Consider the following 18,480-nt stretch of genomic DNA (forward strand, 5'->3'; position numbering starts at 1 on the left):
AAACAGAGAAAAGGTAATTGCACACAGTGGTCTAGATTTACTAATCCTACACTTACACAGGGTGTCTAGACCTGCGCCAGATTTATCACAGGGCCTCAAGCTGGATGACAAAAGTGGTGCAGGGATAGATACTTGACTCTATACCAGCTATTGGTTGGCTTACTTTAAAAAAAACTGTTTAAGCCAGAATTGTGGCATGATTTCCATCACAATATACACTGCTCATTTCCAAGGGTTACGACCACTGCTGCAGCACGTGTCCGGGATGGAAGCTGCTGCGCATGCGTGCCTATGTGCACTCCCACGGTCCTGGCCACCAGGGAGGCTGACGCTTTTTCCTATAATGTGCAAACACGGCCACCGCTGCTGGATTGCAGGGTGGTCATATCCATGGAAACTAGCAGTGTGATGGAAAATGGAATCCAGCCAGCAGAGGAAGCAATATGGACAATCACAATACATTAGTAATTAGTTGTATCAACTCTGTCTACATAAAGGCCATTTGCTGAAGACACAACCTCTTTAACACTGAGGTCTTGTAAACACAACTACGCTGAATCTACGTGGTCTCATACTTTCTCTTTATTTCACTTGTTTACAATGGAAATGTCCATGTATTTTTATGTTCAACAGTCTGGAGGCTACATTGCATAGAAGTTCAAGATATGGCATATCTCCTGAGTAGATATCGTGAAGGTCACAATTTATGACTAGTTAGGCCTTTCCTATGGTGGGCCAGACTTGGGTTCCACTGGACGTTTCTGTTGTCTGACCAGTCTGTGTGTCCTCTGGTGGACAGTAAGAGTAGCCTTGTATTCAAACTGCTTTCCGCAGTCAGAACATTTGTGTGGTGCCTCCACCCCATGCACCTTCCGATGTGTGATAAGACTGTATCCATCAGAGAAGTGTTCACCGCAGTCCTTGCATCCGTGAGGCTTTTCTGCTGTGTGCGTCCTTTCATGAACGACAAGACTTGACTTGTACATAAACCGCTCCCCACATCTGAAGCAACGATGGGGCTTTTGTCCAGTATGAATTTGCTGATGCACCAGAAGAAGACACCTAAAGTCAAATTTTTGGTCACACACATCACACCGATAGAACTGATCTTCACGGTGAGTCCTCAGGTGAGCAATAAGCTGAGACTTGTAGGTGTAGAAGATGCCACAGTCCCCACACCAGTAGCAGGTCTCGCCATTGTGTGACCTCTGGTGTGCAATAAGATGAGATTTATGAGCAAAGTGTTTTCCACATGGTTTGCAACTGAAAAACTCCTGCCCCATTGGATGTCTTCTCTTGTGTCTCACAAGGTGAGACCTGTCCACCAAACACTGTCCACAATGCTCACTCAAATGGGCCATCCTTGGGATTTTCGTACCATTGAGTGTTACATCTTTTGGTGCCCCGCTGACAGAACCCTTATTCTTTTTGTCTTGGGTTGGTGTCTTTTTCTTAGATGCATCCTTGCTGATAATATTGTCATCTACTTTCCATTTCTCACGTTCCCACCGGGGACAGGAAGATGTGTTGCTTCCCATGTCACACACTGATGACGCAATCGAGGAGTTTCCTTCTTGAGATCTGCTGGTATCAACTTCTACAGTAGCACCTCGTGAACCTTTGTAGGAGTCTTCTACCAGGCTCCTGTTCACCGATTTATCTTTTGGGGAAAAAAATAAAATAGAATGGCAAATTGTAAAAAAATATAGGGGGATATTTATCAAAACTGGTGGAAAGGAAAACTTTCCCATCAGATTCCACCTTTCATTTTTCAGAGCACCGTTAGAGAATAAAAGGTGGAATCTGATTGTTTGCTATGGGCAACCAAACCAGTTTTCCTTCCCACCCCTATAATCTAAAAAGATTGGAGAACCCCTGGAAACGAGCCGTGTATAATGTGATGGAAAAATGAATCAAGCCAGCAAAAGAGGCAATATGGACAGTCACGATACATTAGTAAGTGCCTTGTATTAACTTTCTCTAAATGATAAATGCCATTTGCTGAAGTGAGACAACCCCTTTAAAGGGGTTGTGTGGCCTAGGTGCTAAAAACCTCAATGGTCCTAACCTGTGCCCCATTAAAAAAATAAAAAATTCACTTGCCCCACTACCCATTGCTTCTGATCCCTGCAGGGCCCAGTACATGCCATTCAAGCAAATGTGACTGCTGAGGCCTGTCAGTGGCCACAGCAGTCATGGGACCGGAAGCCATTGGGAACAGGGCAGCAGCACAGGACAGGCGAGTGTTTCCTTTTTATGGGCATAGGATAGGACCATTGGGATTGTTGGCTCCTAGGCAAAGTTAGGCCCATTTACAGGTAGGTACCTTGTCGGAGCTCAATAATTTGCATATGGCAGACTCTTTGGAAACATCTGAGTGCAGCCCACAAAATGGACGCCTCTAGTGTTTCCAAGGACAGGTTTACTGTTCCTTGAAAATGGATTTCAAGTAGAGGTTCTGGTCTCTAATTCTTGGTCCTGTCTCATATACACGAAATGTCCAATCAATCACTGGCTGAGGCGAGTCAATGATCGAGTAGCCAAATGGAAAGCGGCTACAAAGAGTGTCCATGTACTACACAGACTGCATACCGATTTCAATTAAAATTGTGTAGTGCTCCATTTCTCCACAGAATACAGCGGATAACTCCAGGTCACCCGGTAAACAGCTGATCGTTGGGGAAAAAAAACAAAAAAAAACGGGTGTGTCCTCCTGTACAAACAGAATGGCAATTCCAAAGGGAATGAACGGAACCGCAGCACAACTGCTGCCCCATTCATCAGTGTCATGATGGATGGGGGTCCCTGCAGTAAAACCCCCACCAATCACTTATTTTCCATCCCATGGACAAAGGATAAGCTTAAAGAAGGCCTGTCCCCTCTCCTGACGTCTTTTTTTTTTTTGTAACTACTTGCCTTCCCCATGGAGCATCTATTCTTATAACGCTATGTTGTGCCATTCCTTTATTATTCCTGCTAAAAGTTATGAATGAATTACTAGCAGCATGCAATGAAGGTCCAGATGGGTGTTACCAGTTGGGGAGGGGTGTTCCCTGCACCGTCTCACACTGGCAGCACTGATTGGATAATGTCAGACTGTGCAGGGACACAACTGGTAAGACTCAGCTGGACCTTTACTGCAAACTGCTGGCAATCCATCCATAACTTCTAGCAGGTATAATAAAGGAATGGGCACAGTTATAAAAATACATGCTGCAGAATTATTGTTACATGGGGAATGCAAGTAGTTATAAAAAAAAAAAAGAAAGACATGTCAGCAGAGGAGTCAGGTCCTCTTTAAATCTTGGTACAACCCCTTTAAATCGAGCACAGTCGTTTCAAAAAGCAATTCAGCCCAGATTTATCATCTTTGTAGAGAACAAAATGACCCCATATAACCAACCTGCTTTGGTCTCTTTGCAGAAATTCACATCTCCTGTGTTTTTCTCCCTTAATTCCTCTTCTCCAAGAAAAACAACATTGAAGCTGTTCTTGTGTGGCCCTATAAGACTCAATAGAAGGAAAAAAATATATTTTATTTAAAGGGATTATCCCATAAAAAAACGTAAAAAGATGAAAATCAGACATCATATAGGACATGACAATCTCTTTCTAACAAAGCTAGAACCAGCCCTCTACCTCACATGGATCCAGAGATCTCCCCATTCATTGCTCTGCTAGATTTATATCAAGCTGACGGCTCAGGGGAAGTGTCTTCTCTGCTGCCGCTCAGGGGGCGTGTCTCAGCTCTCCCTATCACAGCTCAGGAGGAAGTTGAAGGATGAAATTGAGCATGTGCGGCCTTCTCAGTGAGCAGGTCAAATAAACAGGAAAAGGAACAGCAGGTGGCGCTATACAGATACATTTTATTGAATAACTCAGTGGCTGTGTTAAATGTTTAATTACATACAATTACAAAAGTATTCAGATCCAGGTGCTCGTTTGAAAATCGTAGAATATTTTTTGAATCATCTGCCCTTTATACACCAGGACTTGTTTACATCTATTCTCAATATGAAAACTATTTTAACCCCTTAAGGACCCATGACGTACATGTACGTCATCTCTGGCCGGGACTTAAGGACCAGAGGAGTACATGTACATCATGGTGATCGGGCGGGTGCAGGAGATGCACCCGCCCGATTAGCGGCAGGGGTCTGGTCACTGATAGCCGGACCCCTGCTGCATGCGCAGGCATCGGTGAAATCACCGATGGCCGTGCAGGGAGGAAGCAGCCATCGGGTCCCCGCGCTGCTGTGACGGGGACCCGATGCCATGGAAGGCAGCCCGATGCCTTCCTTAAGCCTCATGCACACGTCCGTGAAACACCGGCCTGGATTTCTTCTGAGTGCAGGAGCGCACGGCGTCATTGGTTGCTATGACGCCGTGTGCTTCCTGCTGCCGCCGCAGTACAGTGATACACTAGTATGATCTATACCAGTGTTTTACTGTACTGCAGCGGCAGCAGGAAGCACACGGCGTCATAGCAACCAATGAAGCCGTGCGCTCCTGCATTTAGAAGAAATCCAGGCCGGTATCACACGGTCCGTGTTTCACAGACGTGTGCATGAGGCTTTAGGCTGTAAGTGTATTACAGTGTGTAATGTACTTACAGCTAATGCATCACAATACAGAAGGGGATCAGACCCCAAAAGTTGAAGTCCCAGAGTGGGACAAAAAATAAAGTGAAAAAAAAAAGTAAAAAAATAAAGTTTCCCCAAAAAAAAAAAATATCCTTTTGCCAAAATAAAGGGAATAAAAAAAAAAATTAACATATTGGGTATTGCCACGTCCGTATCTACCGACTCTATGAAAATATCACATGACCTAACCCCTCAGGTGAATACCGTCAAAAAAATAAAATAAAAACTGTTGCAAATAAAAAAAAAATTGTCACCATACATCACTAAAAGTGCAACACCAAGCGATCAAAAAGGCGTATACCCCCCATAATAATACCAATCTCGCAGTCACCTCATCCCGCAAAAAATGAGCCCCTACCTAAGACAATCGCCCAAAAAAAAAAAAAATATGGCTCAGAATATGGAGACACTAAAACATAGTTTTTTTGGCTTTAAAAAAGCTGTTATTGTGTAAAACTTAAGTAAATAAAAAAAAATATACATATTAGGTATCGCCACATCCGTAACAACCAGCTCTATAAAAATACCACATGACCTAACCCCTCAGGTGACCACCGAAAAAAAAAAATCATAAAAACTGTGCTAAAAAAACATTTTTTTGTCTCCTTACATCACTAAAAGTGCAACACCAAGCGATCAAAAAGGCATATGCCCCCCAAAATATTACCAATCTAACAGTCACCTCATCCCGCAAAAAATGAGCCCCTACCTAAGACAATCGCCTAAAAAATATAAAAAACTATGGCTCTCAGACTATGGAGACACTAAAACATGATTTTTTTGGTTAAAAAAATATCATTGTGTAAAACTTACATAAATAAAAAGTATACATATTAGGCATCGCCGGGTCCGTAATAACCTGCTCTATTAAAATATCACATGACCTAACCCCTCAGGTGAATACCATAAAAACGGTGTTAAAAAAGCAATTTTTAGTCACCTTACATCACAAAAAGTGCAATAGCAAGCGATCAAAAAGTCATATGCACCCTACAATAGTACCAATCAAACCATCATCTCATCCCGAAAAAAAATTAGCCCCTACACAAGACAGTCGCCCCGCTTCCAGAATGTGGAGACACAAAAAAAAAAATAATAAAAAAAAATATAAAACTCTACTCTAGGGGTGCATCTGGGGGGCTTCAAATGGGACATGGTGTCAAAAAAAACAGTCCAGCTAAATCTGCCTTCCAAAAACCATATGGCATTCCTTTCCTTCTGCGCAATGCCGTGTGACCGTACAGCAGTTTACGACCACATATAGGGTGTTTCTTTTAAGCCTTCTAACGTCCCCAAAAAAATAAAATGGCATTCACAAAATGATCCAAACATGTAGTAGACATATGAGGAATGTAAAGTAATAACTCTTTTTGGAGGTATTACTATCTATTATAAAAGTAGAGAAATTGAAATTTCACAGGACCTTTTACTCATGAAGGGTTATCAAGGCTTTCCACTCTTGATCTGATTACCATGGACTGACAAGATGGACGTTGAGATTTTCATGGCACAGCAGCCATGGCATAATGTTACCTGAGCACCTGTCCACTGAGATCCCCTCTTCCAGAACCATATTCTGATAATGGTCCTTATGTTCTTCTATATAGTCCCATTCTTCCATGGAAAAGTAGATTGAGATGTCGCCACATTTTACTGGCATCTGGAACAAGGAATATTCAGAACTGGAACCTTAAAGAGGGGTGACCAGGACATGTTACACAGAACAAGTAAGCCTCACCTCTCCAGTGAGAAGGTGCGTCGTACGGTGGGGGGAATTCTTCTTCACTATGACATATTCCTACCAAAGTGACAGGACATATGTTAATGACCATCTTTATGTAGCAGGTGTATGCATCTTAAAGAGCCTCTGTCAGCATGATCGACCCCATTAAACCAAGCATACTGGCTGGTAGGGCGCATTATGCTGATTAAAACGACATCTTTCTTTTGTCTGTATGTTAAACAGCTGCAGAGATAAGTGTTTGTATTCATACGTAAATTAGCATGTTGGAGCACCAGGGGGCAGGGCTGAATCCTTGGAGCACTGCTTTTGTAACACCCCCTGTACTCTGCACACTCCCCCCTCCCCTTGATTGTCAGGGCTAGATATCAGCATGCTGGAGGCAGAGCTGTGTCCTAGAATGAATATATTGTATACACTACTTACTATTTTGAGACTAGAGAATTTCTATGCTTAGAAAGCTAATATATATTACTGGTTCATTCACAAGCGCAATATATTATAAAGGCACCAGTAATATGTATTAGCTTTCTAAGTAAAGCTTCTCAACATGAGGATGTTATAGCCTGGAGGTAAGTGGTCAGCCTTGCAAGTAGATGTTCCAGGTTCAACTTCTAGCTTCTTTCTTTAGTTACTTTTTTTCCCCTCCCTCATTTAAAGGGGTTGTCACTTAGAACATTAATATATATATGTAAAGAACTTACTAATATACTTCTTCATACAATATTGTCTCCTCTTCTGGTAAAGTGTCATTTTGTAGTCCTTTATACACTGCTCGTTGTCAGGGGTTACGGCCACCACTGCAATCCAGCAGCAGTGGCCGCGTCTGCTCAGTTGGTTGTAAATTTCCAATGTCGCAAGACGCAGTGCGAACATGGTCTAACAGTGTTTTTCAACTGTGGCTCTCCAACTGTTGACAAACAACAAGTCCCTGGCAGGGGATGCTGTGAGTTGTAGTTCTGCAACCTGAAGCTCTCCGCTATGTGAATCAAGAAATCATTGACCGGGGGATACTGTGAGTTGTAGTTCTGCAACCTGTAACTCTCCAGCTGTCCAACTACTACTCCCTGGCAGCTCATGATGGCAGCAGTAGTTTCACAAGCGTGGGAGAGCCTGAGGCTGTATAATCTCAATGCCTATAGCCCCGGGCACGTAGCCGATACCTGTGAGAGAGAATGGGGGCGATGCTGGATATTTTACCTCCCCAGTCAGCAGGTAGATGATTCCTAGGGCATGATTCAGGATCTTTTCTGCCATTTGCTTTTTCATCTTGATCATCGTTTCGTTCTCGACTGCCATCCGAGAAAACAGGAGAAAATAAAGGATAGAAACGTACAAGTAAACGCCAAAAATGTACATAGACTGACGAGATTCCAGCGGCGCAATAGAGCTCATAACAAAGTCATGACCGCTGCGAGGGATCTGTATTCTGACACATCCAAACAAATCAGGACTCGTCCTGCTAACTTATACTGGGATCCATTCTGATATTTATCAAGATCGTCATTTTCTACCGCCAGACGATGCACTTAGTTTATGATGAGGGGCACAAATGGTCATAAATTAAAGGGCATCTGTCAGCAGATTTGTACCTATGACACTGGCTGACCCGTTACATGTGCGTTTGGCAGCTGAGGGCATCTGTGTTGGTCCCATGTTCATATGTACCTGCATTGCTGAGAAAAATTGTGTTTTAATATATGCAAATGAGCCTCTAGGAGCAACGGGGGTGTTGTCATTACACCTAGAGGCTCTGCTCTCTCTGCAACTGCCGCTCCCTCTCAATTTTGATTGACAAGACCAGGTGTGATGACATTTTCACTGCCTGGCCCTGTTAAAGTGCAGGGGGTGCAGCAGTTGCAGAGAGAGCAGAGCCTCTAGGTGTAACGGCAACGCCCCCGTTGCTCCTAGAGGCTCATTTGCATATTTTAAAACACTATTTTTCTCAGCAATGCAGACACATATGAACATGGGACCAACACAGATGTCTTCAGCTGCCAAGTGCACATGTAACAGGTCAGCCAGTGTCATAGGGACAAAGCTGCTGACAAAATGCCCTACAAAGGGAACCTGTCACCGGGATTTGATGTATAGAGCTGAGGACATGGGTTGCTAGATGGCCGCTAGCACTAGGGTTGTTGCAGGTATCGAAATTTCGATACCCAATCGATACTTTTGTCCCGGTATCGATACGATACCGAGATTTCAATTTTTTCGATACTGGGTTGCGCAGTTTAGTATCACAGAACATGAGCGCGCTTCTGTCGGCGCGCTCATGTTCTCTCAGCAGCGCAGTCTCTCTCCCCCCCCTGTGCTGCTGCCCCCAATGAGAAGAGAGGGGCGGGCACACTGCGTTACCAATGATAGGACTTTTCCTGGGTCCGGACTTGGTTAAGTAGCAGGCTACACAGAGCGGCGCCCAGAGATGTCCCAGCACTTACTATTATTCCTGGGCGCCGCTCCGTTCGCCCGCTCCGCCCCATTACTGTCTCCTGCTCCATATGCTAATTACTATCGGTGCAATGGGGAGGAGACATCAGCTTCTCTAGTGGGCGTTTCTTCTCCCTGGCTGTAGCGCTGTCCAATCGCAGCGCAGGGAGAAGGAACGCCCACTAGAGAAGCTGATGTCTCCTCCCCATTGCACCAATAGTAATTAGCATATGGAGCAGGAGACAGTAATGGGGCACAGCGGGCGAACGGAGCGGCGCCCAGGAATAATAGTAAGAGCTGGGACATCTCTGGGCGCCGCTCTATGTAGCCTAATACTTAAAGTCTGGACCCATATAAGGTCGTCTTTAACACATAATACAGGAGGCAGGTGTCGGCAGCAGAATCACATTGCCGGCACCCTGCCTCTGACAGGGAGCTGCGATCAGCGGCAGTTAACCCCTCAGGTGCTGATCTGCTGCCAGTACCCGCCTCCTGTATTAAGGGTTAAATATCATTGGTGGCACAGAGCTCCCCCCCCCACCCCACCCCATTAAAATCATTGGTGGCACAGTGCGCCCACCCCTCTCAACCCCCCAGTATTAAAACCATTGGTGGCAGTGGCCACAGGGTCCTCTCCCCTCCCCCTCATTGGTGGCAGTGGCAGCTTCTGATCGGAGCCCCAGCAGTGTAATCCTGGGGCTCTGATCGGTTACCATGGCAGCCAGGACGCTAGTGAAGCCCTGGCTGCCATAGTCAGCTCCCTGCTGCCATAGTCAGCTCCCTGCTGCTGTGTGTACAAAGCACAGGGCAGCAGGGACAGTGTGAGCTCCTATTCACCCTGATAGAGATCTATCAGTGTGAATGAGACAAGGGATTAAAAGATCCCAGGTTCTAGCCCCTAAGGGGGGAAATAGTTATTAAATAAAAAGTGTAAAAAAAAAAAAAAAACACCAAAATATTAAGTATAAATCACCCCCTTTCCCAATTTCACATATAAAATATATAAATAAATATATCACATATCGCAACGTCAGAAAAGTCCAAACTATTAAAATATTTAAAAAATCTATGCGGTGAACGCCAGAACAGAAAAAATAAAAATAAAACTGTGCGATTCGCCATTATTTTTAAAATGCAGAATGCACGTGGCTTTTTTTGTTTATTTTTTTGCGTGGTATCGAGTATCGCAATGCTTTTTTATGGTATCGAAATCTAATCAAAAATTTGGTATCGCAACAACTCTAGCTAGCACATCCGCAATACCCAGTCCCCATAGCTCTGTGTGCTTTTATTGTGTAAAAAAAAAAAAAGATTTGATACATATGGTTCCCTTTACATCCTCCGGCAGTCCGCGTACCTAGAATGTAAATGGCGCCTGCTTGTAGCTGGCATAGATTTCAGTAATCATTTTCACCAGATAAATTGCATAAATAATGATAAATCTGCTGGGGGGAAATCTTCGCCTTTTTTTTTTTTTTTTTTTTTTCCTTCACCAGTCCCCTAAAAAAATACAAATAAATGCCATTTGCACAAACATTTTTAGCACAAAGGGCATTTTAAAAAGTTGCAAACCTGCGATTTACACTTTTTCCTAGGTGGTTGATAAACGGCTTGATCTCTAGCAGGAAAGTTCATTTTAAGCAAAATACCCTTGGGCAGCTGTCTGCACTGCAGGGTAGACTGGCATTTAAAGGGTTACTTTCTCAAAGATTATCAATATCGACCTATATTTTCCCAGGTGAACTACTAGTCCCAAGATGCCCACCTCCTATGGCAATGCATGCTGGGACTTGTAGTCTAAAACAGCTCAAAGCCAGTCAGTGGTATAGCACCCATATAAAACAGACCCGCTCGGTCCTCCCGCAGCAGCACGCACCCTCCGACCCGACGATTTTCTACAATCCAACCAGAGCAGGACCGAAGGTGTGCAGCCGCGCAGATAAACATTCCAGCGCAAGGGCTTCCGGGATTTGTTGTACCACGGTTCGTACATGTAACGCCATTAGAGCGTCTGGGTACTACAATTCCCACAATGCCTTGCGAGAAGGCAGTCACGCGGTGGGAGAGCAGCAGTGGATCATGTGACACGCGTGCGTCGAGGAGCATTCTGGGAGTTGTAGTGTGGCTTCAGCTAGAGTCACGGTTTACATACTGGATTCCACTGCCTTGCTATGCTTTATGACTGCTGCATTACACGACATTATGTTGTCATTAAAGGGGAGGTTACAGTCGGATGCTTCCACCATAGGTGGACTACCTATCCTAGGACACCCCCTGCCTGCACTTCCCTGTATAATGCTAACCATATGAGATTGCACTTCTGTAGACAATTTGGCCAGATACTAGGCCTAATTTCAGGAGAGTGGAATAAGCGGCTGCCAGACCTTTCAGACAGCCGCTTATCTCTGGCAGGAATGGTGACTGAACGGAGGCAAACTGATGCATTCTGAGCGGATCCTTTACCATTCAGAATGCATTAGGGCAGAACTGATCCCGCTTGTGAGAGCCCTGAACGGATCTCAGAAACGGAAAGCCAAAACGCCAGTGTGAAAGTAGCGCCGCAAGCTTTTGTAGGTAAAAAGCCGTTTCACCCACAATAGCGTACGGCCGTTATCCAGGAGCGTACACAGATCTCATAGGGCCCCATAGCAAAACTTAGTGTCACCCCACCACCACCCACATTCCAAGTACACGTGCGACAACCACTCCCAGGCAACACAAAGCGCAATGCCCCAGATTTCTGACAAATTTAGGGAAGGTTCGCATCGGCGTTATTGAATTCCGTTATAAACGAATTCTAGGACAGAATGCTAAACGGAAGCCTTTAAGAGGGATTCCATTTTCTCCGTCCTAATACATGTTTATGGGGCCAAATAACGGTTAGTTAGTTTCTGTTTTATATGACGTAAAAAATAGTCCTGTCGATAGGACTTTGTTTTCCCTCCTGCATAACGGAAACCAGACAGATCCGGTTTGCATGGCCATAGACTTCTATTATGACGGATCAAAACGGAATGCCTCTTAAAGGGTTCCGTTTTGAATCCTGTCCTAAAATTCTGTTATATTCCATTATAACTCTGTTATAACAGAATGCCATAACGCCAATGCGAACCCGCCCTTGTGTGTGTTTGTTTTTTAATTAATCAGAAATTGTAATTGAAAAAAAATTGTAATAAAAAAGTCGCCCCCCCCCCCCCCCAAACCACTTTATCCGACTTCTTCTATGTCGAAAAAGTGGAATAGGTGCTTCATAAATATGGCGCTTATATATATAATTTACTAGCTGAAGGACCCGGCTTTGCACGGGTATATTTCATCTATTTCATTTCATGTTTGTGTGTGTCGTTAAAAGATATCAACAATATCCCCCTTAACAGTGACCTCCACAGCCCCCACCCCTTAACACTGACCCTCCCACAGTGCCCCGCCACTTTAAAATGGGACCTCCACAGCAGCCCACCCCTTAACTTTGACCTGTACAGCAGCCCACCCCTTTAACAGTGAGTTTCGTAGCACCCCACTCCCTTAACAGTGACCTCCACAGGAGTTGCCCCTTTAACCTTTAAGGACCGGGTCATTTTTCACCTTAAGGACCAGACTGATTTTTGCAAATCTGACCAGTGTCACTTTATGTGGTGATAACTTTAAAACGCTTTTACTTATCCAGGCCATTCTGAGACTGTTTTCTCGTCACATATTGTACTTCATGACACTGGTAAATTTGAATCAAAATATTTCATTTTTAGATATAAACCAAATTTACCCAAAATTTGGAAAAATTTGCAACTTTCCAAATTTCTATTTCTGTGCTTTTAATACCTCATATAACAGTTATTACTTTACATTCCCCATATGTCTACTTCATGTTTGGATCATTTTGTGAATGTAATTTTATTTTTTGGGGATGTTACAAGGCTTAGAAGTTTAGAAGCAAATCCTGAAATTTTTCAGAACATTTCCAAAACCCACTTTTTAAGGACCAATTCAGGTCTGAAGTCACTTTGTGAGGCTTACATAATAAGAAACCAGCCAAAAATGACCCCATTTTAGAAACTACACCCCTCAGGGTATTAAAAACTGATTTTACAAACGTTGTTAACCCTTTAGGTGTTCCACAAGAATTAATGGAAAATGGAGATGAAATTTCAGAATTTCACTTTTTTGGCAGATTTTTGATTTTTTATTTTTTTTGCTAACAAAGCAAGGGTTAACAGCCAAACAAAACTCAATATTTATTGCCCAGATTCTGTAGTTTACAGAAACACCCCATATGTGGTCGTAAACTGCTGTACAGGCACACGGCAGGGTGCAGAAGGAAAGGAACGCCATATGGTTTTTGGAAGGCAGATTTTGCTGGACTGGTTTTTTGACACCATGTCCCATTTGAAGCACCCCTGATGCACCCCTAGAGTAGAAACTCCAAAAAAGTGACCCCATTTTAGAAACTACACCCCTCAATGTATTAAAAACTGATTTTACAAACTTTGTTAACCCTTTAGGTTTTCCACAAGAACTAATGGAAAATGGAGATGAAATTTCAGAATTTCACTTTTTTGGCAGATTTTCCATTTTAATCCTTTTTTCCGCTAACAAAGCAAGGATTAACAGCCAAACTGGACTCAATATTTATTGCCCTGATTCTGTAGTTTACAGAAACATCCTATATGTGGTCGTAAACTGCTGTACAGGCACACGGCAGGGTGCATAAGGAAAGGAACGCCATATTGTTTTTGGAGAGATTTCACTGGGATAATTTTAACTTGCCATGTCACATTTGAATACCCCCTGATGCACCCCTAGAGTAGAAACTACAAAAAAGTGACCCCATTTTGGAAATTACGGGATAAGGTGGCAGTTTTGTTGGTACTATTTTAGGGTATAGATGATTTTTGGTTGCTCTATATTACACTTTTTGTGAGGCAAGGTAACAAAAAAAGTTGTTTTGGCACAGTTTTTATTTTTTGTTATTTACAACGTTCATCTGACAGGTTAGATCATGTGATATTTTTATAGAGCAGGTTGTTATGGACGCGACAATACCAAATATGACGTAAGGTGACAAAAATATGGCTTTTTTTTACACCGTTTTTTTTTTGTTTGTTTTTTTACGGTGTTCACCTGAGAGGTTAGTCCATGTGGTATTTTTATAGAGCAGGTTGTAACGGACGTGGCAATACCTAATATGTATACTTTTTTTTTTTTTTTTTTACATTTAACACAATAAAAGCATTTTTGAAACAAAAAAAATTATGTTTTAGAGTCTCCATAGTCTAAGAGGCATAGTTTTTTTTATTTTTTTGGCGATTGTCCTATGGATTTTTGGGATGAGGTGACGGTTAGATTGACACTATTTTTGGGGGCATACGCCTTTTTGATCGCTTGGTGTTGCACTTTTAGTGATGTAAGGTGACAAAAATGGCTTTTTTTGACACAGTTTTTATTTTTTATGGTGTCTATCGGACGGGGTGGATCATGTGATATATTAATAGAGCTGGTCATTACGGATGCGGTGATACCTAATATGTGTGTTTTTTTTGTTTTCTACTTTTTATTATAAAATATGGGGAAAGGGGCATTTTTTTCTTTTTTTAACTTGAAACTTTTTTGGGGGTTTGATCCCCTCTGCAATGGATTACAATCCATCTGTATTGTAATGCATTGCCTGTTAGTGCATGACACCGAGTCATACACTAACAGGTTGCCTAGGAGACCGGGCCTGAGGCTGGATCTCCTCGGCTCCCATAGAAGGCAGTTCCCGATGCCGTGCAATACACATCGAGTCCCCGCCACAGCAGCGCAGGGACTCAATGCGCTCCTTCACCTGCCGCAAACCACTTCTATGTTGCGGTCAGCTCGGACCGCGGCATAGAAGGGGTTAATCCTCTTTTACAGCGATGCCAGCAGATACAGCAGGGGCCCGGCTACCAGGGACTTCCGGACCCCTGCAGTGATCGGGCGCGCATCGCTCCGAAGCCCGTCCGATCAGCCCGCCGTGCATGTACTGCATTTTGCGTTAAGGGGCCCCCTGCCCCCTTAACAGTGACCTCCACAGTGTCCGCCCCTTTAACAGTGACCTCCACAGCGGCCTGCCCCCTTAACAGTAACATCCACAGTGAACGCCTCCTTAACAGTGACCTCCACAGTGCCCGGGCCTTTAACAGTGACCTCCACAGCACCCTGCCCCTTTAATGCTAGAGCTACACGACGACATGTGTCACGCGACATTTTGTCTCAACAATTTTTATAATGATAGTCTATGGTGTCGCACTGCGACATGTGACATGCTGCGACACAACAGTTGCAAAAAATCCATCCAAGATGGATTTTTCTGCGACTGTCACGTCGCAGTCGCAGCCTGTCACATGTTGCAGTGCAACCCCATAGACTATCATTATAAAAATTGTTGCGCAACATAGGTGTAGTGTAGTTGTGCCCTATGTGTCGTTGTGTAGCCCTAGCCTAAAGCTGACCTACAGCAGTGAAGAAAAATGGCTGGGTTGTTATGGAAACCTTGAGTAAAACTGTGTGTATGTGGAGACTAAGGGCCTGCGAGCTTCTATTGGCTGATAAGGGACATGTGACCGTGTGTATGGCAGTTGGGATATGAAGAGAAAGACTTGCAGGCTTGTATTGGCTAATGCAGGTCATTTTTTGGGGAATATCTCAGGAACGCTACATCCTAGAGAGCTGAGATTCCCACAAGATTTCTTTCCAGGTAGCAAGGGATGTGTATACCAAGTTTCGTTGAAATCGATGGTTGCGTTTTGAGTGATCGCGGAACATACATACAGACATATATACAGTACATACATATATACGTCCTCCTTTATATATATAGAAGATAGATTTAATCTGCTTCCTTCTATTACAAAGTTGTTTACCTGCGGCCACCACTAGGGGGAGCTCAGTGCATAGGAATTTATACAGTCACCATTTACTGGAAGCTGAAATAATCTCTTTACATTGAGCTCTCCCATTGACAGCTGCATGAAAATGTCTTTTTTTTTTTCATTTGGGGGAAAGGAGTTCAGCACTGCCCCCATGGGCCCCATAGCAGTTGCGTGGTCTGCCTCCGTTGAAGGTATGCCACTGCCGTTATCACTGATTCTTAGGGGCCTTCACACACAGCAGATTTAGGGGGATTATATAAGGGGATATATAAGGGGGCACAGATAAGGGGGCACAAGCCCCTACACTATAAGGGGGCACAAGCCCCTACATCACAAGGGGGCACATATTTCCCACAGGGGCCACCATGAGCCCCTGGGGATCACCAAGGGCAGACGTGCGCAGATGCTGGGCACATCTGCGCACATCACCCCATGATGCTATGTCTAATGTATGCACATATATACTATACATGCCCGCACGTGTTTGCAGGCATGCATAGATATATATGCATACGTCTCAACCGTTCCTCAACAATGTGCATGAGCCCTTACGGACAAGGATAGTGCTGTTTTATCAGCAGCCAGCTGTTCCGTTCCACAAAATATGGAATGCACATGGACGTCGTCTGTATTTTTTGCGGATCGCAAAAGACATACAGTCGTGTGCATGAGGCATAATACAGTACCAGCAGAAGCGTACTGCGAATTGCGGTATCTTTTGCGTTATAAGACACAGTGCATCTTATGAAGAGTATACTAGTGAGCGCTTCCATTATGGTGATCCCCCAACCTCCTGGCAGAGCAGGCAAGACTCAGTAGACAGTTGAATGTAGACCGCCCCAGACCAACACGCACTGCAGACCCGGAGACCACAGTGTATATTAGCAAATCAGTGTATGTCTAGTAATCTTTTAGCCTTTAGTGTTAATAAATCGAAAAAAAGTGTGGCAGGAACTTCCATTAATTTCCTGTAGCTGGTGTATATCTATCTACATATATATTTTTTTCCAGACAGAGCGCCACCCACATCTACAGGCTGTGTCTGGTAATGCAGCTCAATCCACGGGGAAGCGCAGTGCTGCTTCTGGTGAAAACGCAGATGCTTTTTTTCTGGGCCAATATGGCCATCTTTAGACCTAGTTCACATTTTCGTGCCTGTTTGAGGTGCATAGAAAATCCATCCGTGTTTTAGCCGTGAAGATATCCATGTTGTGTCAGTGATTTTTCACGAACCCATAGACTACAATGGGCGTTTTTGGTCCGCATCACGCACCAAAGTGGTGCATGCGTCTGTTATTCTTCTACTGACTACACAATGGGTACGTGTGCTGTCTAAGGAGAACATGGGTAGCGCACGTCTGTGTGAACGAGGCCTTAGAGCTGGCACAGCGGTTGTCAGCCGGCTTTCACAAACCTTTGCCAAGGCCTCTTGCACGTGACCTTATGCCCTCTGAGATATACGGTCCGTGAGCGGCATTGATGGTGGGCACAGCATCATAGATTACAATGATGCTGTGGACGTCGGGCCCGCCCCCGCGGGGCTATATGATCTTATGAGTGCGGGACAATAGCCCCGCGGGCGGCCCGACGTGCACAGCATCATTGTAATCTATGATGCTGTGCGCTCCCGTGCGCGGGATCAATGCCGCTCCGGGACATATGGCCCGCTCACAGACCGTATATCTCGGAGGGCATGCGGTCGTGGGCAGAAGGCCTTGTATTTATTTCAACGCTGTCTTGCTGCTCTTTTCTCTGAATAAACAAAAGAATCTTCTCAAGAGCGGATCTACAAAATATCAATCAGGACCAAGTATGGAAAGTATATATCGCCTCGTGCGCATAATTGTATGAAAAGAAACCAATCTGATCTGTACTCGAACACCAAGACACCAATGCAACAAAAGGAATAACTAAAGAATTTATTGAACAAAGTTTCAGTTATGGCGAACGTATCACCTACTACAAGGGAAGGGTCAAGGCCTGAATGTAACACATCTCCTATCTCTATATATTGCAAATAAACTGCAATGTTATTTCTAAAACTTTTTCAAGAATACTTTTCCAACGTGACTATAAAAAAAAATCATGAAATTGTCTTTTTTTTTTTTTTTGCCCTTGGTTGTATCGGGCAATCTGTACCTTGAAATAAAATTTTAATTAAATAAACACTATTAAAGGGGTTGTCCGGGAATTATTAGTTTTTAGCCAATACAGCCTGCCTCAGTAAGTGGAAAATTCATACTTGCCTGCTCCCAACCCGTGTCCTCCGCACTGTCTCCGGGATGCTCATGTGGCGGTCCAGGGCTTCTTTACTCCCGGCATGGGCATGGTCACATGTTCTGCTACATGCTGCTTGTGGCCATGTCACTGCTGGAGCTAGTCATTGGGTGCAACGGAACATGTGGCCATGCCCATGCTGTGCCGGAAGTCAAGAAGCCGGGGAACGGAACATGAACATAATGGAGACAGTGCAGGGGGCCGGACTGGTCGGGAGCAGGTACGTATACATTTTCCACTTACCGAGGCAGGCTGTGGGAATTAGCTAAAAAAATAATTATCCCTGGACTAACTCTTTAAAAAACTTTATTTTATTTTTTGAATAGGTTCAAACATTTGTGCTGGTTAATTTTTTATGTTTTTTTGTTACAGAGCTTCAAATCTACTGTACAGCCATGGCTGACCTGTTATATGTGCACTTGGCAGCTGAAGGCGTCTCTGTTGGACCCATGTTCATAGGTGCCCGCAGGAAATCTGTCACCAGCGACCCCCCTATCCA

The 18,480-nt window shown here is 44.0% G+C and overlaps 1 protein-coding gene across 4 annotated transcripts; it reads right to left on the reverse strand.

The window, feature by feature from the left end:
* Positions 1-568: 568 nt before the first annotated feature.
* LOC121009521 (zinc finger protein 84-like) lies at positions 569-10,780 on the reverse strand. Of its 4 annotated transcripts, none has more exons than XM_040442713.1 (6): positions 10,691-10,780; positions 7,585-7,676; positions 6,382-6,441; positions 6,177-6,303; positions 3,404-3,502; positions 569-1,660 (listed from the first exon to the last, which is right to left on the reverse strand). In XM_040442713.1, exons 2-6 carry the CDS (start codon positions 7,660-7,662, stop codon positions 726-728), a joined length of 1,299 nt encoding a protein of 432 aa, XP_040298647.1. In that variant the 5' UTR covers positions 7,663-7,676; positions 10,691-10,780; the 3' UTR covers positions 569-725. The 4 variants fall into 4 exon arrangements, with proteins under 4 accessions (XP_040298647.1, XP_040298645.1, XP_040298646.1 ...); XM_040442711.1 differs by having other exon boundaries at positions 10,662-10,762; XM_040442712.1 differs by having other exon boundaries at positions 10,583-10,762.
* Positions 10,781-18,480: the final 7,700 nt, after the last annotated feature.

This window comes from Bufo bufo, chromosome 8, assembly GCF_905171765.1.
Source record: "Bufo bufo chromosome 8, aBufBuf1.1, whole genome shotgun sequence".
Taxonomy (NCBI): Eukaryota; Metazoa; Chordata; class Amphibia; order Anura; family Bufonidae; genus Bufo; species Bufo bufo.

Coding starts and splice junctions, on each gene's coding strand:
- LOC121009521 (XM_040442711.1), bottom strand. CDS start 10,761: ATGTTTATCTGCGCGGCTGCACACCTTCGGTCCTGCTCTGGTTGGATT. Junction 7,677..10,661: donor GCTGCGGGAGGACCGAGCGG/GTCTGTTTTATA, acceptor CTCGGATGGCAG/TCGAGAACGAAACGATGATC. Junction 1,661..3,403: donor CTGCAAAGAGACCAAAGCAG/GTTGGTTATATG, acceptor TTTCCCCAAAAG/ATAAATCGGTGAACAGGAGC.